We start from the raw sequence: 21,120 nt of genomic DNA on the forward strand, positions 1-21,120 counted from the left end.
CCACTCACATGAAAAAAATCAATGCACAAAAATTAGCAGACCTTCAAGGAAAATTAAAACAACTTCAAGTTGTAGATAGCAACAAAAGTAATTCAAATCGAAAACAGGAAATTGCAAAGTGAAATTGACGATATTTATACGTTGGAAACTCAAAGAAATTTTCTTTGAGTTTCTTTGACAAAAGAATTATGAAGTAGGAGGTAAATCAGCTAGATTATTAGCATATAAATTACAAAAACAACAAGCAGACAATACAATTCATAAAATAAAGAATCCAAAGACAAAGCTTGTGGAGAGTACAATAGGGAAAATTCAAGAGAGTTTTGAAACATATTATCAAGAGCTGTACTCCCAACCCCAGGCCCCCAATGAGCCCTATATAGACAGTGTATTGAATTTTTTAGATCTACCTAAACTTACAGATTTACAAAATGAAAGTTTATTAGAACCAGTAACTGTCAAAGAACTGAACGTGGCCATCTCTAGGTTAAAGGCTGGAAAGTCCCTGGGTTCTGATGGGTTTACCTCAGAGTGGTACAAGTTCCTGAAGACACAGTTAGCCCCATTACTACTTAACACCTTTAATTGGATCTTGTAGAGAGGAGAAACTCCACCTTCCTGGAGAGAAGCGATTATTTCAGTTATTCCTAAAGAGGGTAAAGATAAACTAGAATGTGGCAATTATCGGCCAATTAGTGTTCTTAATTTAGATTACAAACTATTTACATCTATATTAGCGCGCAGATTGGAAAAGCTTTTACCTGGCCTAATCCACTTAGACCAGACTGGATTTATTCAACAAAGGCAAACACAGGACAACATAAGGAGAACTCTGCACATATTAGAACAGGTTAATAAGAATGAGACAGAGACAATGGTAGTAGGATTGGACGCTGAGAAAGCTTTTGATTCGGTTAGTTGGACATTCCTATACAGAGTGTTAGGAAGATTCGGCTTTCAAGAAAAGTTTATTAAAGTAATTCAGACTCTATATGACAGCCCTACAGCCCGAATTAAGATAAATGGGGACCTCTCTGACTCCTTCATCTTAGAGAGAGGCACTAGACAGGGATGCCCAATTTCTCCTCTCCTTTTTGCGCTGTATATTGAACCGCTTACCCAACTAATAAGACAGAGCGAAATCGTAAAAGGTATCAAGGTGGCAGGGATTGAACAGAAAGTGGCGTTATTCGCAGATGACGTTTTGGTCTATCTGAGTGAACCAGAAAAATCATTTATAGGATTGTTTACACTGTTGGATGACTTTGGGAAAATATCAGGTTATAAAATAAATGTAAAGAAAACGCAGGTTATGTCCCTAAATTATACACCATCCAAAAAATTGCAGGATACATATGATCTTAAGTGGGAAACTAAATCATTAAAATATTTAGGAATAACCCTGCCGAAGGATCTTTCAACACCGTCACAGGTAAGTTATGGGCCATTAATCTCAGAGATAAAAGCAGATATGCATAGATGGAATCTTATCCCCTTTTTAAGTTTAAATTCAAGGATAAATACTATAAAAATGAATATTCTTCCTCGGTTATTGTATCTTTTCCGTACTTTACCGGTGGAGGTGGATGATAATTCAGGGAATGGGACAAGTGGATTTCCCGCTTCATTTGGCAAGGAAAGAAACCTAGAATCCGATATAACACCTTACAGTTAGGGAAGGAAGGAGGAAGTATGGTTCTTCCTTGCCTGAGAAATTATTTTTATGCCTCACAGATAACCCCTCTGTTATATTGGTGTAATAGGGAATATAAGGCTAGATGGAAGGAAATAGAATGTGGATTAGTTGACAGTTTTCCCCTTCAGGCCTCAATAGCTGACAAAGGATTGATGGCCCAGTTGGAAAAATTTAAAAATGCTTGGATAAATCTTACATAAAAAGTATGGCAGAAAGTGGTTAATTCATGTGGAATTAATAACATGTTAAGACTCTTTAGATGGTGTGCATATGATACTGAATTCCTTCCCAACAGAGGAGATAAAAGATTTGAGCTATGGATAAAGAAAGGTCTTACAACCTACCTCTCATTTATAGATAAAAGAGTATTACAAAGTTTCCAAATCCTGCAGGACAAACATGGCCTAGAACATAATGACTTTTTTAGGTACCTTCAAGTACGAAACTATGTTAACCAGAGGTGTAGATATACAGACCTATCAACAGTAGAATTAGAATTTTTCAAGATTCTGAATTCGGCTTGCAGTTCAATACCTAGTAAATCAGTTTCTCGATTATATAATGCACTCTCCCATGCTAAAAATGTAAATAGACTGTATATTAAAGAGAAGTGGGAGAAAGAAGCGGGGTTGGTACTTTCAGAGGAGGCTTGGGGGAAAATCTGCAGCTTTCAATGGTCCTCGACTAATTCTTTGACTTGGAGAGAACATTGTTGGAAAAACATTATAAGATACTTCAAGACCCCATATCAGGAAAAATATAAAGATACAAATGTGATGTGTTGGAGAAGGTGTGGCTCCAAGGAGGCAAATCATTTTCATATTTTTTGGGATTGCCCTAAATTAAGTCTATTTTGGGAAGGTATTCATAGAACATTAGTTAAGGTACTTAGGTCCCAGATACCTCTGAACTTTGAGACGCTCTATTTGGGGCATGTATTGTTTCTTGAACAGAAGGAAGATATAAAGTTGCTGCAGGCCCTCTTAGCGGCAAGTAAGAAATCAATCACTAGAAAATGGCTAAATCCAATACCACCTACATTAGAGGATTGGTACGAAATTATCTTGGAAATATTTAAAATGGAAAAGTTGACTTACGCCCTGAGAACTCAAAAAGAAAAATTTTATCAAATCTGAAATAAATGGATTGAATATATAACCCCAATGCGAGCAGACTTTAGATGACTCTCCTAATGATTTATACTGCTCTTCTCATCAACACAGTAATATTGCTAACGTAAGCACCCCTAGTCTAAATGTTTGTTTTTTTTGTTTTCTTTTGGAAAATAGAGAATTAACACAAATAAAGGGAAAGATTTGGGAAAGGGATAAAAAAAATGAAAAAATTAAGTAAATAAGTACATAGGGATTGGATAATTATGTCTGCGGGCAGGAGCAAGCATGAACAAATTAGGATATAAACACCTACAATGGTTGATACATAGGCTTATATACAACATTTTGGACCAGTGGAAATGGTCCAGAAGGGTTATATGGAAACTATTATTACCATTTTTCTTAACAACTAATTCCATTACTTAGCCTAATAGGTTAGATTTACCACAGTACATAATTATCTATTTAAATGTTTATTTTCCTTTTATATCATCTCAATGTGTACTTAAGAATGTATAAATAATTGTAGTTTTATACATATAAAAAAATGGAAAAGGTTATATGTGTGAAAAAAGTACATGATATTTGTGAATTCCTTATCCAAATAAAAATAAAATTAAAAAAAAAATAAAACAGATGCAGAGAAATTTCTTTAGTCAGAGGGTGATGAATTTGTGGAATTTATTACCACAGGCAGCTGTGGAGGCCAGGCTGTTGGATGTATTTAAGGCAGAGATTGATAGGTTCTTGATTGGACATGACATCACAGGTTACAGGGAGAAGGCTGGGGAGTGGGGCTGAGGAGGGGAAAAAAGGATCAGCCATGATCATATGGCGAAGCAGACTCGGATCGCCAAATTGCCTAATTCTGCTGCTATGTCTTGTGGTCTAAGATAACACATCTGAACTTGAGCTAGTGACTACAAAGGATGTCAGGAAATTTATTGTTAGATTACGACACTAGATCATGCAGGAAGGCAATGAAGGTAGCCCATTATCTGTACTAGGTGTCTATGCTGATTTAGTTCATTTATAATCAATCAAAAGAGCTCAGCAATGTACCTCCAATAATTATTAGGAACTAATAGTTTTATGGTACTGTTGTAGTATTGGTAGTGTTCTAATTTGTTCAGTATTTCACTGAAATTGTTACTCAGTTAAATGTAATTTTTTTTGTTCCTTTTTAACTATTTTCATGAAATTTCGGCTAATTGGGCAAGTATGTACTGATCCCGATATGTCCCAATGAACCCAAGTTCAATGTAAATACAAAATATATATTTTAATCACTGCTGTGATACAATATAGCTTAATTAACCATTTTTCAACTGATTTGTATTATCTTTCTCTGTGGCTTTGTTCTGCATCTTCTGCAGTGTGAGGCATGAGATATTAACGAGTGATTTGGAAGGGGGTAGATGTGGTTGTATCACATGTACCTGCCGCCCCATTCAATGTGTTGATAATTTGTGAATTTGGAAAACCTGACTGAATAACCTTGATGATGTTGCAGTGCCTCCTGTAGACGGTGCATTTTGCAACCATGATGTGCTAGTGATGTACATTAAGCTGCAGTAAAATTGGTTCTTTTCAATTATCTTTGAGCTAGCTGTGTTAAAGCCAAGTTAAGTAATTAATTACTAGGACATATTATTTTATAACTCTTCTTTGTTGGACTCTTCTGCTTCTTGCGTTTTAGCTCCATGCTATTTTGTGTATTTGTTATTTTTAAAAAAGATGTTCCTTAATGAGAGAGATTTTTCCAATTCTTAATTTTTCAGATCAATTCTGGCTCAAAAGCATTGGACCAATATTCCTTTATACTGGAAATGAAGCTGATATATGGGACTTTGCTAAAAACTGTGGCTTCATCTCTGAACTAGCAGCAGAGCAGCAGGCTTTGGTCATTTTTGCTGAACATGTAAGTTTCCTCCTAGTCTTAAAAGTAAGTTGGAAAATTTTCATGTTTTCTGTTGGTGAGATCAACAAGAACAATTGAGGACTAAATGCTGAATGTTAACTATTTTTATGCTCCCCTTGTACTGTATGAATTCAATAGTTTTTTTAGTAATTTTTTTCTTCTCACTGTGCTTTCCCTTTTTATCACCAGCAAGTAGGTAACAACACAGTGCATCACTTCCCAATGTACTTAATAATTCTATGCATGGTTTGAACAGAAGTGGACCCATATCCACTCCAATGTACCCAAATCCACATTCATTGTGCAGCCCCTTAGGCAACCTTGACCTATTGTAATTTCCTTGCTGCTGAAACATGTCTACACCAGGCACCATCTTCTTGGCCCTACATGCACCTCTGAAGTGTCTGGTCAGTATCTAGATTAGACTATTGTTTATTAACTACACCCTGATACTATGCCATTCAAAATTAAAACTCTGACCTCATTAGAACTCTTTGTAAATAGATTCTTGACTTCCTAATGAACAGTAAGGATAGTTAGCAACAACTTTTCCACAACACTGGTGCCCCACGAGGATGTGTCCTCTGCCCCTACTCTACTTGCACAATTACGAATGTGTGGCTAGATTCTCATCCAACTCCTATCTATAAGTTTGCAGATGATACCACTGTAGTGGTCGCATATCAAATAATGAGTCGGTGTACAGAAGAAGGTAGAAAGCCGAAGGACATGGTGGAATGAAAGCAGTTTTCCCCTTGATGTCATCACAGCAAAAGAGCAGGTCATTGACTTCAGTAAGGGGAGGGTGTTGGGTGGTTCACATGCTCCTGTTTACATCAGTGGCGTTGCAGTTGAGAAGGTAGAGTGCTTCAAGTTCATAGGAGTAAACACCACCTGCAGTTTGATCTAGCCCAACCATATTGACGTTATGGCCAAGAAAGCTCACCAGCATCTCTACTTCCTCAGGACTAAAGAAGTTTGGTATGTCCATTTTGACCGTCACAAATTTTTATTCATTCCTCATGAAAAGCATCCTATCCAGATACATCACAGCTCGGTACGACAATTGCATGAAGCTGCAGAGATTTGTAGACACAGCTCAGCACATAATTGAAAGCAGCCTCCCCTAAACAAACACCTATCCACATTTCTCACTGGCTTGGTAATTTAGTCAGTATAATCAAAGACCCCACCTACCCAGACTTTCTCTCTTAAGCATTCGTATTGAATGATGTATCATTTTTTTATTTCAATCATCATCTTGGCTCATGCTATATGCACGGTGTAAATGATTCTTAATCACTATTTACCCCACCCATATTCATAACCTTGGCATTTCATAATTTATTTTGATTTGAACTCCACATGTATCCCCACTGCCCTTACTCAAATTTATTTCTTGTTAAAGTTCAAAGTAAATTTTGCTCTTGAAGAAAAACAATCCCAGTTCAAGGTCATAGTTCCACAAGATTAACCACATAGGGAGACAGGATGCTGAAGGAAGCAAATGGCAAGCTTGTCTTTACAGTCAGGGTATTAAAATATAAAAGTTGTAACATGTTACAACATCACAAAACAGTGGTTATACTGTATGTGGAGTAATATATACAGTTCCCATCACCGTGGAAAGATATGGTTATGCAGGAGAGAGTACCCAGGAGTTTCACCAAGATATGACTTGAATTGGAGTACTTTTGTATTGGGAGAGAGTTAATAGGCTGGGTTTGTTTTCTCTGGAGAGATGGAATCTGAATGGTGATTTGATAGCAGTAGATAAAACAAAATAGGGTAGATAGTCAAAATCATCTTTTCCATCACAGGGATATCAAAACAAGAAGGCATAGCTTGAAGTTAAGGAAGGAGTTTTAAAATGATTTGAGGGTAACGTTTTATACACAGTTATTGATATTGACAAAAGGAAGTAGTGCAATCAGATGCAATCGCTATGTTTAAGGGAAGTACTTGAGCCAGCAAGTCATAGAATGATGCAGGTCTAGTGCGGGTAAATCAAATTTCTGTAGATGGGCAACAGACATCCGCATTTACGTGGTCATCCAAAGGGCCCATTTCTGTGTTGTGTTGCTATAATTTTGAAAAATTGGATAAAGTAAGGTGGGAAGAGATGTCATGGTCTGGCCCATGAAATCCGCATTCCAGTTCACTGTCCGGTTCACTGATCCTTATTCTGGGTTTTCCTCTTTTCCCTTATTCCATTGGGTGCCTTAATTGAGGCACCTAATTCTCGTTTTGGGCTGGCTACATAAATACCTCTGCAAACCAAGGATTCCCTGCTGGACTATTCCCTACCCCTCCCCATCTGAATCCTCGACAGTTACCTCGGCAGCCATCCCGGCCCTGCGCTCCAAGAAGGAGTCCTGGCTCTGTACCGAAGGGGCTAACCAAGCTGAGTCCAAGAGCTGAGCCTAGCCTAATCCAAGAGCCACTTCCAGCCCAGTGCTGGAGTTCCCTCATCCTGTCCAGGAGTCTCTTGTCTAGTCCAAGCCACGTCCAAGAACCTCGTCCTGTCCAAGTCAAGGCTTTGTGTTCTCATCCTGTGCAGGAGTTCCACGTCCAGTCCTGTAGCCACGTCTTGTCCTCGCCTAGATCTGGGGTCTGAGCCCGAGTCAAGACCCAAGTTCCAGGTCCCTGTCCAGTCTCTGGCCCAGAATCCTAGCCCAGGCTCCTAGTTCCAAGTTCCTTGTCCTGGTCCTGCTTTCCTAGTCTTAGTCCTAGCCCAGGCCTAGTGTCCTTATCTCGTCCAGGGCCTGTGTCCATGTCCAGTGTTGTTTCTTCCTGATTCTCCTTGCTTTCTTGATAAACCTTGTCCTGTTCCTAGTACTGTGTCTTGTATTTGGGTCCGCTCCCAATGCCCTCTTGTAACAGACCAGCCCAGCCATACATGGACCCAGCAACACCAGCACTGTTGCTTAACTCTCGCCATTCTGGGTTCCCTCCTGTTAAATACCCCCCCCCCCCCCGCACCTGCCCAGGTCATACTTAGTCCTGGAGAGCCTTTTCGGTCACCAGGAGGCTCCCAGGTGGGGGGTGGGGGTGGGGGTTGCTGGTACTGGCACGGTCCAGTCCGTGAAATCCGCATTCCAGTTCACAGTCTGGTTCTTTGATCCTTATTCTGGGTTTTCCTGTTTTCCCTTGTTCCATTGGGTGCCTTAATTGGGGCACCTGATTCTCATTTTGGGCTGGCACATAAATACCTCTCAAACCAAGGATTCCCTGCTGGACTGTTCTCTACCCCTCCCTATCTGAATCCTTGGCAGTTTACCTCGGCAAGTATCCTGGCTCTGCGCTCCAAGGAGGAGTCCCAGCACCGTACCCAAGAGCTCAACCAAGCCGAGTCCAAGAGCCAAGCCAAACCTAGTCCTCCTAGCCCAGTCCAGGAGTTCCCTCGCCCAGACCATTTTGTAAGATGTAATTATGTCACATCAGGAAACAGGACAAAGGAAGATGTGCTTGCTCTGAAATCTGTGCAATGGTTTAATGATCTAATCCACATTCTGATAGGACAAAATATCTTCTGAGAAGTTGAGCGAGGAAAGTACACAGAAAACCTACAGCACAATACAGGCCTGTCAGCCCACAATACATGTTCCTGTTTTGAAAATCAACTGTACTAAAATATGAGATGTTTTTAATATGATGTGAAATGGTGTTTGGGGGATGTTATCTGATTCTGCGAACAGACTACTAAATACAAAAATTAAAAAATAGTATGTTTCATGCAGGTTTTAAAATTAAACACAGTTCTGTGCAATTGTTTTGTGCTTCATTTCTCAGGGTATGGCTGATTATTATCAAGATGAACATTTATTGCTTGTTCTGAATTTCCTTTTTGTAGTTGGTGGTAAATATTTTGAGTGGAAAACTAAGTTTGATTTTAGAGTGACAGTGTGTGTATATTAATCTATGGTTTCAATTGAGGTAACATAACTCAGTTTATTATAAACAGCATATATCTGCACTCAGTGGCCACTTTATTAGGTACACCTGCTTGTTAATGCAGATATCTAATCAAGTAAATATGTGGCAACAACTCTAAGTAACTTTGAATGTGAAATGATTGTTGGTGCCAAACAAGGTGGTTTGAGTATCCGAGAAATTGCTGATCTCCTGGGATTTCCATGCTGAGCAGCAGTTCTGTGAGTGAAAGTGCCTTGCTAATAGGTCAGAGGAGAATGACTGGATTGGTTCGAGCTGAATGGAAGGTCAGAGTAACTCAAATACTCACGTTACAACATTAGTGTATAGAAGAGCATCTCTGAATTCACAACACATTGAAGTGGATGGACTACAGCAGAAATCCATGAACATTCACTCAGTGGCCACTTTATTAGTTACCTAATGAACTTGCCACTGAGTGTATAGCTCACTACTTAATATAAGTTTATGTAAGAAATAATTACCTATATTTTTTCCAATAATGATGATTGATTATACTTTGAAGCCTGTGATGCTTTGTTAGTTTCCATGTTAGTTTTTTGAAATTGTTAATGTGGGACAATAAATTAGTGATTCAGTGCTTACTTTGATGGTTGATGTTAAAAAAAAATTAAATTTACAAGAACATCAGCAGCACTTTCTATCCTTGTTCTACAGCGATACTATGGCAAATCCCTTCCTTTTGGCAAGAAATCATATGAGAGAATAAACATCGAATTTTTGACAGTAGAGCAAGCTATAGCAGATTATGTTCTACTTGTTACAAAAGTGAAATCAGAGCTTGATGCTGAAAACTGTCCTGTGATTGCATTTGGTGGCAGGTATGGATAATTAAAATTAAAAACTTGGTTGTTATTAGAAAAGCAAAATTCCACATGACTTTAGGTTATTATAGATAAGATTGCAAAATGGCCTAAAATCAACTTGGTGCAATGTTAAGGATACATAGTCCTCCATTTATAAGAACTACATTTGATATCATGCTTCAGTGTTGTATTCGATTTACCAGAGCAATGTGGATGCTATTATATCTATCTCCTCTGCAGCCATTTTAATTGTGGAACTGATCTCCACAATAAGTCCACTGAGCCTACTGATTTTAATGAAGTTTTAATCATTTCATTTGATTGATATCTGCAAGACTGGTCAATGGAAACATCTGTTTTCTGTGAGGTGATTGACACTGGAGATTACTGATATTAGGAGCAGATGTGAGGGAATAATACTGCTTACGTTGTCTGAAACATTAGGCTTGCCTCACAAGGAACCTGGTGGTGGTCTGTCATGTCCAACCATACCAGGAAACCTGGGTGGGGCAGTTTTTAAAGTGGAAAAGCTGTTGCACTGTGGCAGTTTGACTCTTTTTTTGACCTTAGAGATCCGGGCTAGTGGTGCAAGCAAACATCACAAATTGGGGTCCTCCTTGGTTGCAGGGGCTAACCATGATGCTTTCTGTGTCTCGTCATGCCCTGTACTCCCCACGGAGTGTTGTGGTACCACTTTCCTAGCCATTAGATCTCACTGTAGATCTCATCCACATAGTCCACTGGAGCAGACTTTGCATGCTAGGACAGGCATGTTCCAATCTAACTGGCATATGAGGCTGCTTTAGCATGCCCTGTCATGGTGTACCAGGGTGTGGGCCCTGTCATATGCAAACAGCTACTTGGAGCCACAGGTGAGAACTGAGTGTCCATTGAGGACCAAAGGTGAGTGAGCTGCCCTGGAATGGCACGACAAGCCCCTTCACCAGAGGTCTAACCCTCCCTGGACACTTCATACACTGCCATATACAAAGAACTAGAGTGCCTATAAATCACACCAGGGCAAATAATAGTTTATTAGCTTGTATCTAAATAAAGTAATAAAGAGACACTTCAATATATACACTGGAAGAGATAAACTTAGTGTCAGGTGCTGAACAACTCTCTTCAGATAAAGAAAATCCTGTTGAACCTGCATTACTACCCTCTCCAGGTAGATAAAGCAAGAGAAAGATAAACATTTCTCCAGGGGCAAAAAACCTAAGTTTAAGCATTTTTTCCCATGGTAAATGAGACTTGGATCCTTTATCTGTTTAAACTAAATAAAAATTCATATTTTCTCTTTGAGGTGAAAGATGCTCTGTTAATGAAAAACTTGCTGTTCTGATGTTCTGTTTCTTGATTTTCTTTCAGCTATGGAGGAATGTTAAGTGCATATATTAGAATTAAGTATCCTAATATTGTGGAAGGTGCTCTGGCATCAAGTGCACCTGTCATGTCTGCTGCAAATATTGGAGATAGTCGGCAGTTTTTTCATGATGTCACTACAGTGAGTATGTGGAAACAAGTTGTGTCCTTTTCTTATTGTTCTGTAATAAGTGTTGAGCGGTTTTACTTCGAAAGTCTAATTTGTTGCAGGAATCTAGAATGTAATTTTTCAATGCTGTCACAGCTCTCTGTCAGGGGTCTATCAGCAAACTTAAAAATGATCGCTTTGGCATTATTTTCTTCAGTTCTTCTGATTCACAAATGAGCATAGCTGGTTAAAAAAAATAGTGACATTGCAATGAAACAGAGCCCTCTAATGGCAATCCTGTTGATAATTTAGTATTAAATCAGGTTAAACTGTATAATAAGAGCCATAAATTGCTAGAGGAATTCAGTGGGTTGAAAATCATCTGTGGCATGTGGAGGAGGCAGGGAATTGTTGACAAATCAAAACTCTGCATCCATTAAGGTGGCGGTGTGTGCGAATGCAGCGGCCTCTTGCAATCCAACCAAAGATGCTTTTCCCTTTATAAGATGTTTTTTATGATCTAAAGACAATTCTACGCCAAAAACTTTGAGTACTGTAGGGCTACTCCATCAGTGAGCTGCTCATGGATCTGAGTAGCTGGACTTGTGTAGGTTGTGGGGCCAGCTGGGACATTGGAGAAGGGGCCAGCTGGGACATCGGAGGAGCTGACCTGGCTGCAGAACATGTTGCTGCCCACTACTTGGAAGCATCGAAGTTGATGCAGTGTAACCATGGAAGATTGTCTCGGACATTTCCTTTGCGATCGCAAGACTCTGTTGGACAGTGGTAATGTAAGTTGCTGCAGACCTGTTACCCTTCTCTGGTGGTGGGACAGGCAACATGGGAGCTGCATAGCCTCAGTTGTGGCGAGAACGAAGCCTCAAGCCTCAGGTTTGCCTGCAGATGCAGACCAGGTAAGACACGGAAGCATTATAGTGCGGCGTCTGTGCTCGGCCAGGGCCTGGCCTTTCCTATTGGAGCTGCCCTCCTGTGTTCAAGCGCTGGAATACAGGCTGAATTACTTGCGTCTGCATGCTGCTGGGAGACTACCACTGACTTTCATGTGAATATGCTTCTTTGCTCACTGTCTTGCTATGTTACTTGCTATTTTGAATGTTTTGTACCTTGGCCCCAGAGGAACACTGTCTCGTTCAGCTGTATCTATATGGTTTGAAGGATAATTAAACTATAAGCCCTGTTTTAACTTATTTAAATGAAGGCCCTTTCTTCTTGGGTGTCTCTGGGAATGGCTCATTCATCCTTGCTGGCAGTCTCCCAACTCGGTGCCGAAAGACCCACTGTTCTCGGGCCGCATACTTCTAGGGAATACACACTCTAGTCCCACCAAATCCATGAGATCCACCCAAGCTTGGTTTGTGTGAATGCTGTGTAATTTGCTGCCCTGTTACAGCTCGTTACCAGGAAATAACAGACGGCACACTGCATATAATTAAGGAAGGATATTTATGAATATTAACTTAACTAGAGGGTTAGTAAGGAAAAGAAAGAAAAAAAACAAAGGCCATTATAATTAAATGGTCAAATGTGCACAGGTTGGAGCTCAACTCTTCCAAAAGTCATATTCACCGATCCTCAGTAGACTTCTGCACCATGCTCCATCGAATCATGGTCTCCACTGGATCTGTTCTCTCCAGCATCTTTTCTTTCCATCTCCAGCCGAACAAAGACCAAAGCTCACACCAGTGTCAGGCACACAAAAAAAACGATTGGATGGGTCGCATTCCGAAATACCTGTTATCTCTAACTATAACCCAAACACTGATTTTACAGAAAGACCATTACATGAAATACCCTACAATGTTAGTATTGAATCCTTTACCAGGGCGTTAGAAAAAGAAATATGCACCTTTGACATATTTCTTGATTTTACCATAATTTTAACAAACATGGAAAACCGAGTCCAAATGAATAAATTTGGAATTAGCTATATAATGCATCAAAACATTTGTAGAGTGTAAGCAAGGTGCTGCCATAGTGGCAGCTTACTTTTGTTTATACAATGCTGTCAAAGTCCTCATAGCATTTACAAACGTATTTTGCTTATATTTATTGATGTTATTTTAACAAAAAATATATTGACTTTATTGTGTATATAGTGGGTTCTAGGCAGAGTGATGAGATACTGTACTGTATTCCACTGTAGTTGAAATGAACCGATTAAGCTGAGGCTTGATGCAAAACTGAGAGGAGGACAGTTGCATAATTCCAACAGAAATGAGAGGATAAATTAGAATGAGGAAAAATTAGAATGGGGGAAAATTAGTAGAGTCCTGAAAGATTTATGACAGAATGAAGTCAGTCTCCCCTCATGTCCATGCCGTACTCTATAACTCCTAATTGTGCAGGTTACAGGTCTTCAGGTGCATCTCCAATCTCCCCAGGTGTAATGAGAGTTTCTGCCCCTACAACCTATTCAAACAATGAGTTCCAGCTGTCTTCTGGATGAAAATATCCTTCATCATCTGTGTAGTTCTTCCATCATTAGTTTAAATTTGCTCTTAGTTTTTGATGCTTTTACTAAAGGAAATAGGCTCTTCCTAATTACAGATCTGGGCAACTCATGATTTTATACACAATCTTCACTCTGTTCCAAAGAACAATACAAGACCACTTTTTATTTCTCCTCATGATTAATTTTTTCGGCTTTGGCAGTGTTATTGCAATTCTCCTTTGCACTTTCTCCAATGCGACAAGATGTCTTCCGTAATGCAGCATTCATGCTGAGGCCTAACTGTTTTATAAGGAGGTCTAACATTTCTGTTCTCAAATGCAATGCCTCAACTAATAAAGGATTACATGGTTTGTGCTTTTTTTTAACCACATTACCAATATATCTTCCTACTTCCAGATTTATCTGTTCCACCACACCCCTTAACATCCTCTGATTTGCTGTGCATTCTTTTCCCTTGTTGCACTTCCCCATATTATATCAGACTTTAGAATACTGAATTCTTCCCCTTTGACTTGATATCTTCCTGGAATCTAAAGGTTTCTTCCTCAGTGGTCTGTTTTAGAATCTGCAAACATTTTATTGTGCCCATATAATTAAGTCTAAATTATTAAATTTAGTCATGTAAACTTACATTTCTATATTGTAAAGTCTGTAGTTCAACACTACACTTGCTGAGAAATTAAGGACAAAATCACGATAGATTGAGATGATTGTCCCAATTTGTAACCTACAATCCCCTCCTGTACTTAAAGATGAGGGGGAACTTCTCACTAATCCTCTGCATCCAGAAGTTTGATGGTAAAGTGGATAAGGCAATGGCATGTAGGCCACGAGCATTGTGGTCATTAAGTCCTGTTTCCATAATCACCTGATAAACTTTGGGGAAAGAATAAAGCTTTAATGTAAGGCTTTGGCCTAGTTTCAAAATCTGAGGTTTTTTTGTTAGAGCTTCAAGTTGTCTCTGATACTCAGAGACATCTAACGAAATTATTAAAGGTAGTGATTTTTTTTTTAAAAACTTAAGTAAAGTGCTAGTTGGGAACTGAAATACTTGCAAATCAAATTTTTAAAACAGTGACGTAACTAAAAAGGAATCACTGGTTGCTCCTGTATCCTGGTGAAGGAATTAGAATGGACTTTTTTTCAAATTTCAGAAGAAATCAATTTTTGATTGCTTAGAAATACTACTTATACTGTGAGTGAGATTTTTTTAAAAAAAGGAGCATTCATGAGATTCAGTGTTTTTTCCGGTGCCTTATCGAATTGGGAGTGAGAGAGGGAGCAACTCGCAGGTCTGTGAGGAAAATTTTTTTTAAAAAAGGAGCATTCTCAGGCCTTTGGTGCTTTTAAGCAGCCCAATCAAATAGCGATTTATTAGCAGGGGAAAAGATAAATAAGGCAAATAAAAACAAGTGGAGTGGCCATTGTGTGGATGGACCAATGTTAGAGCGGGGGGGGGGATCTTTGGATTGTCAAGCTTCAGTGAGAACAGACTGGTGAGGTACGTATCTCATAAGTTTCTTTCTTCATTCTTTGTCTGTTAGTACATAGAGCATTGAGGACGGCTCCAGGGTCATCTTGTGTTCTTTGTGTGAGATATGGGATTTGGGAGACCTCCAGCCTTCTAGATAACCAATCTACACCAGGTGTACCGAGCTGCAGCTCCTTAGAGAATGGATCGAGGAAATAGAGCTGCAGCTCAATGACCTTCAGCTCATATGTGAAACTGAGAAGGTGATAGATAGGAGCTAAGCGAGGTTTGTTTAGTCGTTTAGTCAAGTCTGACTCTTTGTGACCTCATGGACCATAGGGTCCATAGGGTTTTCATGGCAAGATATGGAAGTAGATTGTCAGGCCTTTCTTCAGTGCCGATACTGCTGCTGCCCAGGTTGGAACCCAGCTGGATTTGAATTCAGGGCCATCTGCCTTGAAATCCAGTGCTGATGCCATTACACCACCAGCCAGCCCGAAGGAGTGTCTGAGTATCAGAGACAGCAAGGTAGTCACCCTGAAATTGCAGGAGGCAGATACCTGGAAGCCTCTCAGGAGAGGGAAAAGAAATTGCTGATTAACCCTGTGGCTATTCCCCTCAATAATACATATACTGCTTTGGAAACTGTTGGGGGAAACGACCTACTAGGGAGAAGCTATAACAACCGGATCTCTGGCACTGAGTGTGGCGCTGTGGTTCAGAAGGGAAGAGGGGGAGAAGGGGACTGTGTTAGTGATAGGGGATTCCATAGTTAGAAGAGTGAACATGAGATTCTGTGGACCCTAATTAAGACACTGTGGTCACTTAGGTTGCATCTCAGGTGCCAGGGTAAGGGACATCTCGGATTGGGTCCGCAGCATTTTTAAGAGAGAGGGTGAGCAGACAGAAGTCGTGGTACATATTGACACCAATGACATAGGTAGGAAAAGGGAAGAGGTCCTGAAGAGTGTATTTAGGGAGCTAGGTAGAAAACTGTAAAGCAGAACCTCCGGGGTAGTAATATCTGGATTGCTGCTTGTGCCATGTGCCAGTGAGGGTAAGAATACGATGATCTGCCTGAGGAACTAGTGCAGGGGGGCATGGGTTCAGATTTCTGGATCATTGGGATCTCTTCTAGGGAAAGTACAACCTGTACAAAAGTGATGGGGTACATCTGAACCCAAGGATGACCAATGTCCTTGTAGGCAGGTTTGCTGGAGCTGTACAGGAGAATTTAAACTAATTTGGCTGAGAGAGAGGAAACTGAGTGATGGGGCAGTTGATATAGGAGCAGTGTGTAGTGAGACTGTCAGGAAGGAAAGGCAGATGATATTGCCTAAATTGCAGTCAGTGGAATGAGCTACAGTGTAATAGGGGCAACATCAAAAAGTGTGAGTACAGGACTGAAGGTGTTGTATTTGAATGCACTCAGTATACAGAAAAAGTAGATGATCTTGTAGTACAGTTAGAGATTGGCAGGCATGATGATGTGAGCATTGCTGAGTTGCAGCAAGAAGATTATAGTTGGGAGCTTAATGCCCAAGTAGATACAATGTATCAAAAGAGGCAGGTAGGCAGAGAGGGTGGCATGGCTCTTGGTAAAAAATGAAACCAAATCCTTAGAGGTGGCATAGGATCAGAAGATGTAGAATTGTGGGTAGAGATAAGCAACTACAAGGGTAAAAGGACCCTGATGGGATTTATATACAGGCCTCCAAACAATAACCAGGATGTGTGCTACAAACATGAGATAGAAAATGCATGTAAAAAGGGCAACACTGTATTATGATAGTCATGGGGATTTCAATATGTGGGTAGATTGGAAAAATCAGGTTGGTGCTGATTTTGGATCCCAAGAGAATTTGTAGAATGCCTACAAGATGGCTTTTTAGAACAAGCTTGTGGTTGAGGCCATTAGGGGAAAGGCTATTCTGAATTGGGTGTTGTGTAGTGAAAAGGATTTGATTAGGGACCTTAACGTAAAGGAATCCTGAGGAGGCAGTGATCATCATATGATAGAATTCACCCTGCAGTTTGAGAGGGAGAAAATAAAGACGGATCTATTAGTATTACAATGGAATAAAGGGAATTGGAGGTGTGAGAGAGGACCTGGCCAAAGTTGATTGGAAGGGGACACCAGCAGGGATGATGGTGGGGCAATAATGGTTGCAGTTTCTGGGAGGAATTCTGAAGGCACAGTATAGATACATCCCAAAGAATTAGTGGTATTCCAAAAGGCAATATGACACACCCATTCTGACAAAGGAAGTCAAGGCCAACGTAAAAAGCAAAATGAGGGCACTTAATAGAGCAAAAATTAGTAGGAGGTTAGAGGATTAAAGTTAAAGTCTGTCCCGAGCCTTGTGGCCCATCAGGCCAGTGCTTATGCCGGTTTCTGTGGCATGAAGCGACTGAGAGTACGAGACTCCCCCCTGGGTAGGACGCCAGTCTATCGCAAGGTTAACCCCCAGCATTTTCCGGTACCCATTTTCAGCTGGGTGGATTGGAGCAGTGTGTGGTTAAGTGCCTTGCTCAAAGACACAGCACGCTGCCTTGGCCGAGACTCAAACCCACGACCTTCAGATCGTGAGCCCAACGCCCTAACCACTTGGTCATGCGCCACACTAGTTAGAGGATTGGGAAGCTTTTAAAAACCAACAAAAAGCAACTAAAAAGTTATAAAGAGGGAAAAGAAAAAATATGAAGATAAGCTAACCAATAATATCAACGTTTTTTCAGATACGTAAAGAGTAGAAGAGGCGAGAGTAGATGTCAGACCACTGGAAAGTGATGCTGAAGAGATAGAAATGGGGGACAAAGAAGTGGTGGACAAACTGAATAAGTATTTTGCTTAGTCTTCACTGTGGGAGACACTAGCAGTATGCTGGAGGTTTGAGAATGTCAGGAGACAGAAGTGGGTGCAGTTGATATTACTAGGGAGAATCTGCTTGGGAAGCTGAAATGTTTGAAGCTAAATAAATCACCTGGACCAGATGGACTACACCCCATGGTTCTGAAAGAGGTAGCTGAGGAGCATGTAGAGCCATTATTAAAGATCTTTCAAGAATCACTAGATTCTGGCATGATTCTGGAGGACTGGAAAATTGCAAATGTTTCTCCACTCTTCAAGAAGGGAAGGAGGCAGAATAAGTGAAATTATAGTCCAGTTAGCCTGACCTCAGTTGTTGAGAGGATGTTGTAGTCAGTTGCTAAGGATGATGTTTTGGGGTACTTGGAGGCATGGGGTAAAATGGTCCAAAGACAGCAAAGTTTCCTTAGGGGAAGATCTGTTGAAATCCTTTGAGGAAATAACAAAGAGGGTAGATAAAGGACAATCAGTGGATGTTCTGTACTTGTATTTTCAGAAGGCCTTTGACAAGGTGCTGCATGTGAGACATGCTTAGCAAGGTAAGAGCCCATGGTCTTACAGGAAAGATACAAGCATGGATAGAGCATTGGCCGATTGGCAGGAGGCAAAAAGTGGGAATAAAGGGAGCCTTTTCTAATTGGCTGCTGTTGACAAGTGTGGGTTGATATTAGGATTGCTTTTTACATTATATGTCAATGACTTGGTTGACAAAATTGATGGCTTTATGGCCAAGTTTGCAAATAATAAGATAGGTGGAGGGGCAGGTAGTGTTGAGGAAGCAGGGAGACTGCAGAAGGACAGACAGATGAAGAGAATGGCAAAGAAGTGGCAGATGGAATGCAGTGTTGGGAAGTGTTTAGTCATGCACTTTGATAGAAGGAATAAAAGTGTAAAGTATTTTCTAAATAGAGAGAAAAATGAAATATCTGAATTGCAAAGGGACTTGGTAGTCCTCATGCATGATTCTCCCTGAAGATTACTTTGCAGGTTGACAAACCCTGAAGGTCACTTAGCAGGTGAGGAAGGCAAATGCAATGTTAATATAAAAACATATATGTAATGTTGAGACTTTATGAAGCACTGGTGAAGACTCACTTGGAGCATTGTGAGCAGTTTTGGGCCCCTTATCTAAGAAAGGATGTGCTAACATTGGAGAGGGTTCAAAGGAAGTTCACGAAAATGATTCTGACATTGAAAGGCTTTTATGAGGAGCTTGATGGCTCAGGGCCTGTACTAACTGCAATTTAGAAGAACAAGGAGTGTGGTGGGGGGCTGGGGGTTCCTCATTGAAACCTATTGAATGTTGAAAGGCATAGAGTGGATATGGAGAGGATGTTTCCGAAAGTGGGGGAGTCTAGGACCAGAGGGCATGACCTCAGAATAGAGTGACATTCACTTAGAATGGAGATGAAGAATATCTTTCATCAGAGGATAGTGAATCTGTGGAATTCATTGCCACAGGTGGCTGTGGATGCCAGGTCATTGAGTGTATTTAAGGCAGAGGTGGATAGATTCTTGAGAAGTTTTGGGGGGTGAAAGGTTATGGGGTTGAAGAGGGAAAAGGATCAACCATGATCAAATTGCGGAGCAGACTTGATGGGGTGAATGGCCAAATTCTGCTCCTGTGCCTTATGGCCTTATGGACAAAGCAACTTGTTGAAATAAGAGAATGGAATCAAAGCAGAATGATCAAAGAAAAAAATCACTTCAAATTTGAAGTATATTTTATTTTAGTATTTAAATGTTTATTCATTTTGATTCATGTGGTATTTTATGATGTAAGCCCGTTTTGGGTTGAAAAATATAACTCCAGCTTTCCACTAATTTATTATAATGCCAGCACTTGATGATCAATGTTAGATCATTCTAAGAGGATTTTCCCTCTTTTTTTTTCCTCCCATTGTCTTCTGGGACATTGTATTTTAATTTAAAGGAAATAGGTGTCTCTCTTTTTTAAATTTTAGAATCCAGAATTTCCTTCCAGCGGTGAGCTGCCCCGTTTCAAGATGGATGTACAGGACAAAGTCTAATGCTACTAAGTGCCAACCCAATCATAAATGTGGGGCCCTGCACAGGAACAAGAATTTGCTTGCTTAAATGCTGTGAAAACGGGGTGAAGGAGGCATAACAAACCTGTGGCAATGAAACAACAGAATTTGATGTAGCTAACTCCACTGTTTTTGCACTTAGTATGGTAAAGAACTTAATGTTTATCTGAATGTCCCGATCAAGGTGTAGCTTTTGAAAAATAGAACATAGTGAGGTGTTTTATGTTTAATAAAACCAGTAACATATTTCATTGAACTCCAAAACCTGAAAACAAAAGCTTGCTAAATATCTTTATGTAACAACATTATCACTTCAGACTGGCGTCTTAAGGTGAAACCCCAACTCAACGTCCGTAGTTTTGAATTATGTACATTTCTCCCAATTACATTACCCTACAAAGGAAGAATTGTTGAGTGATTATCGTTCTAAAGTTAAAGCTCTCAAAACACTTTATAACAAAAGCAACTATATAATTTCAAATAATAAAATGCAGATTGACTAAGTCTTGGTGCCACATTTATCTGACAGAAGAACTGCAAACGATCACAACTTTCCATTTGAAAGTGTAACTCAGTGTGCTACAAAATTGGTTTGTTCTTATTCATGCAGAAATCCTAATCTATGTGGTACGCATGCAGGGGAATGCATCAACTACATGCAACTGATAGCATTTTTCTATAAGAATCCAACCTTTTATTTTAAAAAAAATCACAATTATTGGAAACATTGTGCTAGATTATTTCATGTTTTTAACATATTGTCCATTTTACTCATTCCCACTGCCTATGGGTAAGAAACCTGCAAGATTGATTTTCCACAGTGAATTCAGCACAAGCCCCAGATTGGGTCTTTTGATTTGAAACCATCAACCACTATCTTAATTGCCTCAATATCCCTTAGTATAAGTAGACAAGCAAGTATTTTTTCTGGAATATTAAGCAACATTCATCCCTTAACCATTAGCATAAGGCTGATTAATTCAACAGTGATTCAATTCTGTTGTAGTATCCTGCTGTTCATATTTTCTAGTACATTTACACATAAAATAACCATGACTATCTTTAAAATTGCATTTGTGTTTTAGGAAAATGCTCAGATATTTTGCCTTTTATTTTAATTTTCACAGTTTTTGAATTTGCTGTAATTCTTACATTGTATTTTAAATCTTTCAACAGGATTTTGAGCGGGTTTCACCTGATTGTGTTTCAAAAATCCGAGAAGCTTTTCAAGAACTGGAAAAGTATACACAGCAACAAGGTATTGGAACAGTTGGTCAAAAAATTTCATGTGCC

General features: G+C 39.8%; 1 protein-coding gene across 1 annotated transcript in view; it reads left to right on the forward strand.

The window, feature by feature from the left end:
• Positions 1 to 3,778: 3,778 nt before the first annotated feature.
• The window catches only part of dpp7 (dipeptidyl-peptidase 7), a 59,224-nt gene continuing 41,882 nt past the window's right edge, over positions 3,779 to 21,120 (forward strand). Inside the window, exons 1-5 of the mRNA XM_072239971.1 lie at positions 3,779 to 3,797; positions 4,593 to 4,732; positions 9,344 to 9,507; positions 10,864 to 10,999; positions 21,004 to 21,085. Coding sequence (XP_072096072.1) covers positions 3,779 to 3,797; positions 4,593 to 4,732; positions 9,344 to 9,507; positions 10,864 to 10,999; positions 21,004 to 21,085 — 541 coding nt within the window. The remainder of the gene's footprint in view (positions 3,798 to 4,592; positions 4,733 to 9,343; positions 9,508 to 10,863; positions 11,000 to 21,003; positions 21,086 to 21,120) is intronic.

Source organism: Mobula birostris, chromosome 22 (assembly GCF_030028105.1).
Source record: "Mobula birostris isolate sMobBir1 chromosome 22, sMobBir1.hap1, whole genome shotgun sequence".
Lineage (NCBI taxonomy): Eukaryota > Metazoa > Chordata > Chondrichthyes > Myliobatiformes > Myliobatidae > Mobula > Mobula birostris.